General features: G+C 49.9%; 1 protein-coding gene across 1 annotated transcript; it reads right to left on the bottom strand.

Moving 5' to 3' along the window:
* Positions 1 to 8799: 8799 nt before the first annotated feature.
* LOC147851141 (aspartyl protease family protein 2-like) lies at positions 8800 to 10393 on the bottom strand. Its single transcript, XM_087335564.1, has 3 exons — positions 9950 to 10393; positions 9702 to 9843; positions 8800 to 9326 (listed from the first exon to the last, which is right to left on the bottom strand). Exons 1-3 carry the CDS (start codon positions 10391 to 10393, stop codon positions 8800 to 8802), a joined length of 1113 nt encoding a protein of 370 aa, XP_087191690.1.
* Between the last annotated feature and the right edge of the window lie 1375 nt (positions 10394 to 11768).

Raw genomic sequence — 11768 nt, 5'->3', positions numbered from 1 at the left:
AATTTGCCGCATAGGCAGAGGCTGGACGATTGCCTTGACGCAATCGTTGGATCTTGTTGATCATCGTCCTGATGCTGCTGGTGTCTCCAAAGCAGGCTTTAAACTCACTAATAAAATCTTCAAAGTTATTAAGCAAGGGCGATTGTTTTTCTAAAAGCAGAGCGAACCATGCTAAGGCTGAGCCGCTAAGCAACGTGCCTATAAGGCTTACTCGGGATGCATCAGTGGGGTATCGGGAAGGATGCATTTGGATGACTAATCGTACCTGATTAAGGAATCCCCTGAATTGCGATTGTGTTCCATCAAATTTCACAAGAAGTCCAATCTTCGACTCTTTATGAAATCCTTGGGGACTTGATCCTTGTTGTTGCAATGCTGCTTCGAGTTGTTGTACCGGTAATGCTAACTCCCCATGTTGTTGCTGCGTTTGTTGTTTTTCTAGAGCCATTTCTTGCAGATCCCCTATCAGCCGTTGGTTTTCTTGTTCCAAGGCAACAAAATTTTCTTTTAGGCACTGTAGCTCGGAGAAAACAAATTGATATTCTTGGGCGCTAACAATAGCCATAGTATAGGGAAAAGGGTAGGAAGATGAGGGAGAACGACAAATAGGTTTGAGGAGGAAATTTTGGTTCAAACTGTCAGGAATAGTACTAAACCAGAGAGAGAATTAGTACTAAAGAAGAGAAGTACTATTAGTACTAAGAGGACGGGACTACGTAAGATTCCCGAGAGAGAAAGAGAGAAGAGGAGAGAGAGATGATGATAACAGCTAATATATTATGTGAAGGATAAGTACAAAGTGGCTACGAGGCTTAAGACTGGCGTTGAACCAATTTGGTTCAAAACAATGCCTTGTGCCTCCTTTTATAGTGCTCTCAGGAGTAGTCCTAAAGCTTCTAGAATGTTCCAGAGAAATCTAGAATATACATTAATTTCTTATAATAAAGTATAAATGAAAATAATATCTTACAAATTACAATAGATGGTGTGATGGTTAAGAGCTTGACCCATATACCATAAGGTCATAGGGTTGAGTCTTGCCATATCATGACACCCATCGCTCACACGCAAAAAGCATCACAACAACAACAAAATAAAGTTCGCAAATACTATGATACCTCATGACACCCATCGCTCACACGCAAAAAACATCACAACAACAACAAAATAAAGTTAGCAAATACTATGATACCTCATGACACCCATCGCTCACACGCAAAAAACATCACAACAACAAAATAAAGTTAGCAAATACTATGATACCTCATGACACCCATCGCTCACACGCAAAAAACATCACAACAACAACAAAATAAAGTTAGCAAATACTATGATACCACTGTTAAGAGTTTATTACTAATCAATAGACTAAACTAAAGTAAAAGAAAGAAAATAGATGAACTCGTTCTACCCGACCACCCCCGAGTTATTATCTAGACATAGCCAACCTACCGCCGACGGCCCATACCGTCAGATATAAGAATGATTAATACCTTGGAAGAGATAAACACAATCATCGAGACGAAAGCCTATCCTGCACCACCGGTGTCTAAGATAGCAGCCTTTCACGTCAGGTTCACCAAATATGTCGCGTTGTTACGCGCGTGCGTGGAGAAAGGCGGGACCACGAGGGTCTTGGACTAGGGAGTGGCAGAGTGTAGGAAGTCGTACTTCACCGTTTCCGGGGCATCCCAGAAGCACACCAGAAGCAACCGAAGGGAGAGAGAGAAAGAGAGGGAGCGCGCGCTTGACACCGACTCATGCACACACACACACAGGCCGACCCGACTCACGCCCTTATGTACAGGAAACGCAGGAAAGGGGAAGCACTCGACACCAACAGAGACACGAATATACACAGAAAGACGCAAATGTAAGTATTACAAGGGAAAGAATACAACCTCGGCTTCGGGCCAGACCAAGATAGGGTAGGTCACAACAGCAGTCTGCAGCCAAGCCGCCGTTCGGGGAGCTCTCGGGCTCGTCACGCGGAGCGGGGTCTTGCACAGGAGACCGAGCGAGCAGCAACAGCCCTCAACAGTCCACCCACACCGCGAAGAAGAGGAAGAAGAAGTAGAAGAACTAACCCTAAATCTAACGGTATACCCTCTAACACAAAAATGGGCAACCCCTCTACAAGGGACCATCCCTTCCTTTTATAGAACGAGGAGAGGGATGCGTTACATTGTGGGATAAATCTCGATTTACATGGGATTCTTCGTCCCAACTTAACTCCTATTATTCACACAATTACACGAGGGTGAGTGCACATGGTGCACCCCGCCGATGTAGCCAATATTTCCCGGTTTCCGCCTCTGGACGAAATTCTTCACGACATCCGCCCCCACCTAACCGCACGTCCACCAGTACGTGCCAAATCCGGTGAAGGGTGAGAGATTTCGGCCGGTGAGAAACCGGTCTTCCGTAATCCGCATCCCAGCTCGCTGCCGGTTTGATCCGTCGGCTTCGGTACTTCCTTCGCGCTTACCTCCCCGTAGGCTCGTTCGACCCGTCGATGGGTCCTCTGCCGCAATCTCCGTAGTACGCGTACTTCCGTTGGCCCTTGTTCGGCCGTATGAACGCCCCGCTCCCCGCCGTATGCCCGATGTCCTCCGCTTGAGGAACGCTCGTAGTGGCCCGCTTGGCCTCCGTTGACCATTCGTGTTGTCCTGATTGCCGTCCCATGTTGTTTCGCGTTGCCTTCATCCTCTCGCCGCCACCTTCCTTCTCCATGGTCTTACATCGCCGAGTCAGCTCAAACCGCCATGGTCTCCGGAACGGTGTGGAGGATCCTTTTTTGGCCTTCTACGCGCTACCTCTGAACCACGTAACCCATCTCCACGCTCGCATTTCCGCTCTGGCACCTCTGTGTGCCACATACCCTCGTCCATTGTTTGGCACTACCTGTGTCGTACTCCGGTTCATTGCACACCTTGTCGGCCCCTTTCCAGGCCAGATCGTGCATCGCCGTTCACCCGCATACTGGTGTCCTCCGCATCCGAGGAACACCCCGTAGTAGCCCGCTTGGCCCTTCCCGTCTTCATGCTACTGCAACAAGTCCTAAGTCTTCCGCTTGCCGTCGTCCCCTCGGCCCCACCAGCTTGTCACCCCGAGCTTGCCATGTCAGTCTTCGCTACTTCGACGGAGCTACCGAGATTTACAAAGCGAGTGTGGAGGATCCTCCTCCGGCCTCTCTTGCCATCCCCTGACTCCAACCCTGTGCAGTCCACTAGGCACTTGTCACCTCGTTCTCGGCACCTCCCTTGTGCTGTCTTCCGCTTCCTTTGTTCGGCACCGCCCGTGCCGAACACTGTCCCGTAGTCACGCTTTGATCCGGCCTGCGATGGCCACTTGTGAGACTCTTATTCCGTCCTAGGTGTGCCTTTCCGGCCCGACACACCTCCCCGTGTTTGCCCCTACCGGCTACTTCCGAAACCGTAACCAGCCGGTGAGGGTTTCGCACTTCGTCCTCCCCGTCTTACCGACTCCCGATCCGCTACCCCGTGTCGTTGGGTCTCGTTCCCTGCCGCCACCGTCCTTCTCCCTAGGTCTCTTGTTGCCATGTTGGCCAAACTACCGGGGTCTCCGGATCAGTTTGAGGGTCCCATAGGACCGGTCTTCGTTTCTTCGCTAGCTGAGATCCGAGTGTCTTTTGTTTGAGTCCCTCCTGGACTCTCCTCGTGTCTTCCACGTAGTCGGGTCTCGTTTCCCGCCGCCACCGTCCTTCTCTCTCGGTCTCATGTTGCCACGTTGGCCGAACTGCCGAAGTCTCTGGTTAGGTGTGAGGATCCCGTAGGACCGGACTTCCTTACGCCCACTCACCTCGCCGGAAGGTTTGAGAGGGTCCGTAGCCACCTTGCCGGCCTCATACCTCCTTGCTGTTCGCCACCTCCTGTCGTCCGATCACGTTCTCCTGCCGCCACCGATCACCCCTATAGGACTCTCGCCGGCACTCAGGCCGACCGCCGGATCGGTGTAAGGATCTCTCCGTAGGACCTCCCCTTCTGGCTTCGGTTGCCCGCCTTGCCGCCGCCACCGTCCCTTACTCTAGGTCTCACGCCTCCTCTTGTCGTTGGCTGCCGGAGTCTCTAGAACCGGTGTGTGTAAGGTCGCAGCTGCACCGCTCTGCCTTTGCCATCCTCTTCTGATGGTCACGTTCACCTGCCGCCACCGATCTCTCCTATAGGACTCACGCCGGCGCTCGGGCCGACCGTCGAATCGGTGTGAGCATCTCCGTAGACCGCCCATTCGTAGCCCTTTGCCTTCGTCCCCTCGCCGCCACCATTCGTCACTTTAGGCCTCGCGCCGGCTCTCGGGCCGACCGCCGGTTTCTGTAGAATCGGTGTGAAGGATCCTCCTCGGGCTTGCCATATCTCTGACCCTTATCCCGGGTCTTCCTTCTTTCGTAAGTCGAGAGGGTGGCTCGCTCCACACCCTCTCTTGTGGTACCGACGTACCATGTTCCCGACCTCTTCATAGGTCTGCTCTCTCCCTCCCTCCCGGAATGGTTTTTCGGAAGTCCGTTCTGCCCGGTTCTTGTCCGGGTCTGTTCGTCATTCTCTGGATTGTTGGGTCCCATTCTCCTGTCACCACCGTCGTCTCCTATAGGACTCATGCTAGCACTCGGGCCGACAGCCGGATCGGTGTAAGGATCTCCGTAGGACCGGCCTTCATTCTCCTCTTCAACCCTTGTACTTCTCCCGAACTCGTCGTTGCTCTCCTTCTCACGTACCTGCCTCCATCTCCCATCTCTCTAGGTCTCACGTCGGCGCTCGTTACTGGCTGCCTGAGTCTCCGGATAAGACGTGGTGGTTCCGTCCCGTAACGATTTGCGGACGCTCGTTCGGGGTACTGCTCCCAAGTACGTTCGGTGAGAAGCATCTGGTCTGTGATCAACCAAGCCCCGCCTGGGCTTGGTTCTGCAATATCCGTAGTTTCGGTTCTGATGCCGACCTCTCCGGACTCGTTCCGAACCCTTGACCACTTCCCTTCCAATTCTCGACCTTCGCCCGGTCGGTCTTTCTCCCCATGTAAAAGAGGGTGGCTCGTCCCGCACCCTCTTCCGTATCGGCACTTTCATGCCGAATCTGGCCCCGATCGAAGGATCCACGACCGGATTCTGCTCCATCCGAATCGGAATGCCGATCTTCTCGTGCCGCTTCCATCCTCGGCCTCCTCGCAGGCCGTGTCCCATCCCTCTTCGTTGGCCTCGTGCCAGGACTCCTCATCGGCGCCTTCCTTCTCTCCGATCTCATGTCGGCACACGGGCATGACCGCCGGAATCTCCGGAATCCGCGTGGAGGGCTCTTCTCCGCTCTCGACCCTGTCCTCGGTCGGCAATTCTCCGAAAGTCGAGAGGGCGTTTTGTTCCGCACCCTCTCCCGTGGTACCGTCGTACCGATCTTCTGCCATCTCGTAGGGCAAGACCGTCTCCCCGGTCTCAGCTTGAGGCCTCGATCCTTCCTCTTCCTCAAGCATCGCCTCGAGAGTTGCGTACGCCTCTGCAATCCTGGCCTCAACGCCGACCCTTGCCAACTCCCTTTGTCGTTCGGCCTCTTCCCGCTATGATGGCACACCGTCGCGCCCCTTCCTCTTAGCCTTCTCGGCTCGCTCATCATCTAGCCGTTGGCACACCCTTCTGACCTTCAACCAGTCCTCCGTAAGCCCATTCGCTCCATCATCGTCTTCGAGCTCAATCCCGATGGCTTCCCGTTCCGCTCGGTCGATCGACCTGACGAACAATAGGACTTTGTCCGCCCCCACCAAACCTTGTTCCCGCTCTAGGAGCCGAGCAAGTCGTCGCTCGAACTCTCAGAACGCCTTGGTCGCGCTCAAGTGGGTCTTTGCCAATCCTACCCACTGGTCGAAGTCATGTCGTCCCCGGCTCTTCCGCCGTCCTCCGTATGCCTTCAGGAGCGCGTCTTCGAAGGCCTCCCACGAACTATGAGCCTCACAGAGCTCCTTCACTTCCGCATGCATCCGGACAGCTACGACCTGACAGAAGAACTCCAGCCTCAACGCCTCGTCTACGCCACGCTCCTCCATATCCGCGTTGTAGGCTCCCAAGTAAGATGGGACTCCATCACCGCAAGGTCGTCGTCTTCCGACTCCATCCTCCCTTGCCGTCTTTCACGTCGGGTTCACCAAATATGTCGCGTTGTTACGTGCGTGCGTGGAGAAAGGCGGGACCACGGGGGTCTTGGACTAGGGAGTGACGGAGCGTAGGAAGTCATACTTCACCGTTTCCGGGGCATCCCAGAAGCACACCGAAAGCAACCGAAGGGAGAGAGAGAAAGAGAGGGAGCGCGCGCTTGACACTGACTCATGCACACACACACACACAGGCCAACCCGACTCACGCCCTTATGTACAGGAAACGCAGGAAAGGGGAGCACCCGACACCAACAGAGACACGAATATACACAAAAAGACCCAAATGTAAGTATTACAAGGGAAAGAATACAATCCCGGCTTCGGGCCAGACCAAGATAGGGTAGGTTACAACAGCAGTCTGCAGCCAAGCCGTCATTCGGGGAGCTCTCGGGCTCGTCACACAGAGCGGGGTCTTGCACAGGAGACCAAGCAACAACAGCCCTCAACAGTCCACCCACACCGCGAAGAAGAGGAAGAAGAAGTAGAAGAACTAACCCTAAATCTAACGGTATACCCTCTAACACAAAAATGGGCAACCCCTCTACAAGGGACCATACCTTCCTTTTATAGAACAAGGAGAGGGATGCGTTACATTGTGCGATAAATCCCGATTTACATGGGATTCTTCGTCCCAACGTAACTCCTATTATTCACACAATTACACGAGGGTGAGTGCACATGGTGCACCCCGCCGATGTAGCCAATATTTCCCGATTTCCGCCTCTGGACGAAATTCTTCACGACAACGAGCCACTCCTGTAGAGCTCTTGGGCTCTTGTTCGACCGCTACCTTCATCGCGAAGGCATAATGATGGGCCATATACTCATTGTAGCCAAGCCGAGTGACGTCGTTCTTCTCTCTATATGAGCGTCAAAGTTTTTCGCTTGCAGATGTCATCGTTATCTTTACTCCGGGTATACGCATTATAGATAGACCAAACTCATTGTCTAGTGAGGGAGCCGACACATCCGAATCACTATCGTCGGGATGGTCGACTTTGTGTTCGGGCATCGTACCTTGGCCTTTGTTCGATTTTAGACTTGGCGGAGACGTGCTTAGGTCACGTGAAGGCTCATGTGGGCGACCTAGCTCTATAGAGCTTGCATTGTCATTTGGTAAAGGACTTGGCTGAATATCGTCATTTGAGTTGACGTCCACCTCTTCCTCGGTCGGGTCAGGTGGAGCCGAATCAAGCTCATACCATGATGCCAATAGAAGTTCGGCATGTGCTTCTCATGCATCATGGCGTGTGCTACCTCGAGTATTTGCCGATTCTTCATTTCGGCGACTCCATTTTGTTGGGGTGTGTGTTTGCATGATAATTCTATTCGAATCCCTTCTCCTTGGAGGTAGTAAATGAATTCGTTGGAGAAGTACTCCTTGCCTCCATCCGAGCATAAAGCATCCTTCGTTGTTGAAACGAACTTGCATGCCTTGCTCCACGATCTGGCTGACCGAGACCAAATCCTTCACGATATAAAAATGTCCTTAAATATTATATTCAATAATATTTTAGAGACTTAACTTGAACCCATAACCTCACACACCAAGTGCGAGTTGCACACCACTAGATTAAGTTATTTGTTTTAAGGTAAATAGTAAAGGATATAAAAATAGACTTAAATATTGTCACATTGAGTGACATTTGAGAGACTCAAACCCACAACCTTACATGCCAATACTACAAAGTATATACCACTAGACTCAAACCCACAACCTTACATGCCAATACTACAAAGTATATACCACTAGACTAGGTTATTTGTTTTAGAATTATATTTTCATGATCATACTTGTCCCATGCCTATTTTCATTTTCATACATGAAAGCTCAAATGATCGAGATGTCTATCATGCATCACATGCATGTCTTGTACCCTCGCATGCATGTGGGGTCACCTATAAAAAGAGGGGAATTAAGTAAGGGAGGGATCAAGAGAAAGTTAGAAAATAATATAAATTATCAAATAAACAAGATGGCCCATTTGTGAAGTTTATTGTCTCTCAACACTTGAGTTGAGGTTGTGAAAACGATCATTTGAATCTTCGAGGAAGCCAATCATCAACATGCAAACAAAGCATGATTTGAGACATGCAAACAAAGTGACCCATGTATGTAGTTGTAAGTGTCACTTATAAAGAAGGTGCATTGTTTTATTGTCGCAACAACAAAACACAAAGCAACAATCTCAAAGCCATAGAGACTCATGTCATAATGTTCTCTATTCATAAGGAACACATCGGACATCATAAATTTTCAGATAAGAAACCTCTTCATCCATCAAGTGTTGTGTTAGTATGTTCAAAGGCGAGTTTCTATGGGCATTATTGATTTGGTATGTAATGTTTGCCATTACAATCACATAATGATAAAACCAATGAAATGAACAATCAAACTATCATGGTTGGCATTGTGATTACAATTGCTAGAACCTCATAGAAGAGATTCAAGCGAATATTTATTTTTAAAAAACCCAATGAAAATAATTAATAGGCGATATTTGGTAGTGTTTTAAATAACCATGGGGTGTGTGTGTGTGTGTGTGTGTGTGTAATAAGGGGTTGTGTGTGTTGAATGAAATAAGGGGTTGTTCACATGGAGCCAACCAACCAATACAAGAAAGAAATGTATGGGGCGGAAACACCTCAACAACCTTGAGGTCGGAAACCAATGCGAGAATTATCGAGGTCATACAACACCTCAAAATTCTGGTGCAACATGTTACCCACGATCTGAATGTCTCCGTTATTGATTGGAATCATGGCCAAGCAAAAGGTCCCTTGGCTGTACCCGGGAATGAAGTAATTCGGGACCGGCACCCTGATGTCCACCCCTTGCAAATGCAATGTGAGGGGCGGCACGGAGGCTCCCGAGGCCGACGCGTAGCAAGCCGGGAAGACAGGGTGCTCCGTGTACTGGCTCAACCGGATGGCCGAATCGAATGCTTGCTTGATGACCGAGAACGCGTCCTTCGCGATGAGTGTGTATGTAGTCCCGGAGTCTAAGATCGTGCCTCCGCGTCCTCGTTGGTCTATGTCGAAGATCCCGGCCGGGAGGCTCAGCCGATGGTTGGCCACGCTGAAGCCGACCACCTTGATGTAGTAGAAGGACGTGGGAATGTACGGGTTGGCGATCATCGGGGTGAAGCTCATCCTGGCCGAGGACGATTGGCCTGCCGGACCTCCGATGACCAATCAGGTGGAGGTGGTGGACGGCTGCGGGAGGAGGCAGTAGGAGAATTTCTGGGCCCCGATGCTCGGGCCTAGCTGGGAAGGTAAGGATAGGGGGCTTCGGCCCATGCCCACGAGGCCGGCTGCACCTCCGTAGTCTCCTTGGTTGGAGTACCCGCACCCGAAGGCTATGTCCACCGCGGATGCGGCACCGCCATTGGAGGAGGCATCGGAGAATGAGAGGCGATCGGTCCCAAGTGTGCCTTGGGTAGTGGCCTGGCTGGCATAGCTGTATGTGTACATGCATTCGGCCGAAGCGGTCGCTGCGCATTTCCCCGAGAGGCTCTGGCAGTAGGTGGTGGAGCAGGGGAGAGTACGGTAGCTGGAGGAGGCGGAGGGCGTGAACAAGGCGGCGTTCTGGGCCAAACAGGAGGTGCAAGGCGCACACTGCGTCCACACGAGGTCGCTCCCGGTGTCCATTATCATGGGCAGCTTCAATGAAGGGGTGCCCAGGGATATCTATATGTCCAGCAGAAAAAAACCATAATTTGAGTTCTTTCTTTCTTTCTTTCTTTCTTTCTTTCTAACAGCAGAAAACCTATGGAAAAGAAGATATATTATATACCTCCATTAGGAAGAGACCGATGCCCGCGTTTACTTCGAAGCTTGCCCCGCCCGCGAATGCCAACTTGTTCCCGGCCTCCCGCACCACGATCGCGTTGTTGATCTTCGTGTTGAGGTCCGCGATCCTCATGGCATCGTGCTTGGCCAATGCGGCCAGCCGCTCGGGGCCCGTGGCATTGGGCAGCACGATGTCCGGGCGCAGCCGAATCTCGGCCTCGATCGGACTAATGCCGGCCGGGGCAGGCGTAGTAGTGCTGAAGCGAGGAATAGATGGCGTGCCGATGGGCCCGGGCGAGGGGCCGTGACGCCGGTTAAGGGCCATATTATTGTATCGGCCCGCCATTATCCCATCCATAGCCATAGCCATTGCCATATGGAATGATGAGAAGATCATGGTTACAATGCAGTATGTAGCGAGAAGTGCAACAGCTCCACAGCCGGCCATTTTTGGGATTTTATCTAACTTTCTCCTTCTTCTGCTGCTGCTGTTTGAATAATCGAATGAAGAATGAAGAAACTTGGGGCCTCTCATTTCTTATATATATACATACACAAACACGCACGCAGACTTTATGTTTAATATGTGTTAATATTATAATTATGTATTTCTTTTTATTAGGTTCCAATTGATATCCCACGTGTCAACCATCGGACCGGGGAACACACCTCCACAGATCTAATCTCAACCGCACGATCGGTTATTTTCTCTCCATTACGCTTTTAACGTGTTTTTTGGAGTAGGATACAATGTGCGTGATTGTGTGTGTATGGTGGGTGTATGTGTGTGTTTAGACGACATATTGTGTTGGGCCGATCCACTCAAGTGGAGCCCACAACATGGAATCGGCTGAGAGCCCCAAAGGTCGATTGAGAGTCGGTTGAGCATACAGCCGATTGGGAGTCGGTTGAGCGCCGAATTAGCTTAGGGCCAAAAGCAAAAGCAGAAAAGCTATAAAGTTTATAATTATATATATCATGTATATATGCCCTTTTCTTTGTATGTTGTTTCTCCTTGGCATGTGTCTTTTGTGTGTCACGTGTGTGTGTGTGTGTGAACACTGGTATAAAGACGTTGGACTAGAAGGAGAAATGTATGTATGTATGCCCTTTTCTTTGTATGTTGTTTTTCCTTGGCATGTGTCTTTTGTGTGTATGTGTGTGAACACAGGTATAAAGACGTTGGACTACAAGGAGAAATGTATGTATGTATGTATGCCCTTTTCTTTGTATATATGCCCTTTTGAGTATTTTTCCTGTGATATTACTAAACACATTCATACCACTATCATACATTCTCAAATATACTATGAAAAAGGTTAAAAATCCACCATTTTCGTGATTTAAAATTAAATTTAAAAAGTGAAATTTCAAAAAGTTACATTCTCAATTTATATCACAAACTTTACGGCCAATGTTTTTCTCTTTTATAAGAAATGATATTCATAGGAATCGAAAGAAATCAAAACAATCATTGGGCATTCAATCATCGCCAATGTATACTTACCCGTAAAAGCATTTTCACTTCTAGTCTTGTACCAATACACTTTTATAGACTTGATCGTGTTTTCTATTTCATGCATTGGCACTTCTACAATTTTACCAATCTAAAATTGGTGGCCTTGTGAGTTGTCATCAGCAGGTGTTGCAATCAACATCCTCAGCCCGAGCTCTTGCAAATTGTCTTGCCATCTAGCTTCAGTTGTTTTCGTCATCCTTGGTCCCACATAAATGTCTCTTTGTTGTGGATGGACCAAACTATCAAATTTAATCGTGTTAGTTGGTTGCTCCGGAGTTTTATTTACACGATCCTATTGTAGCGA

Source organism: Azolla caroliniana, unplaced genomic scaffold (genome assembly GCF_043228905.1).
Source record: "Azolla caroliniana isolate FFs.n. ecotype wild unplaced genomic scaffold, voAzoCaro1.0.p SCAF_20, whole genome shotgun sequence".
NCBI classification, from domain to species: Eukaryota; Viridiplantae; Streptophyta; class Polypodiopsida; order Salviniales; family Salviniaceae; genus Azolla; species Azolla caroliniana.
The sequence above is the reverse complement of the archived record's forward strand: the minus strand, read 5'-3'. Positions and strand labels throughout refer to the sequence as shown.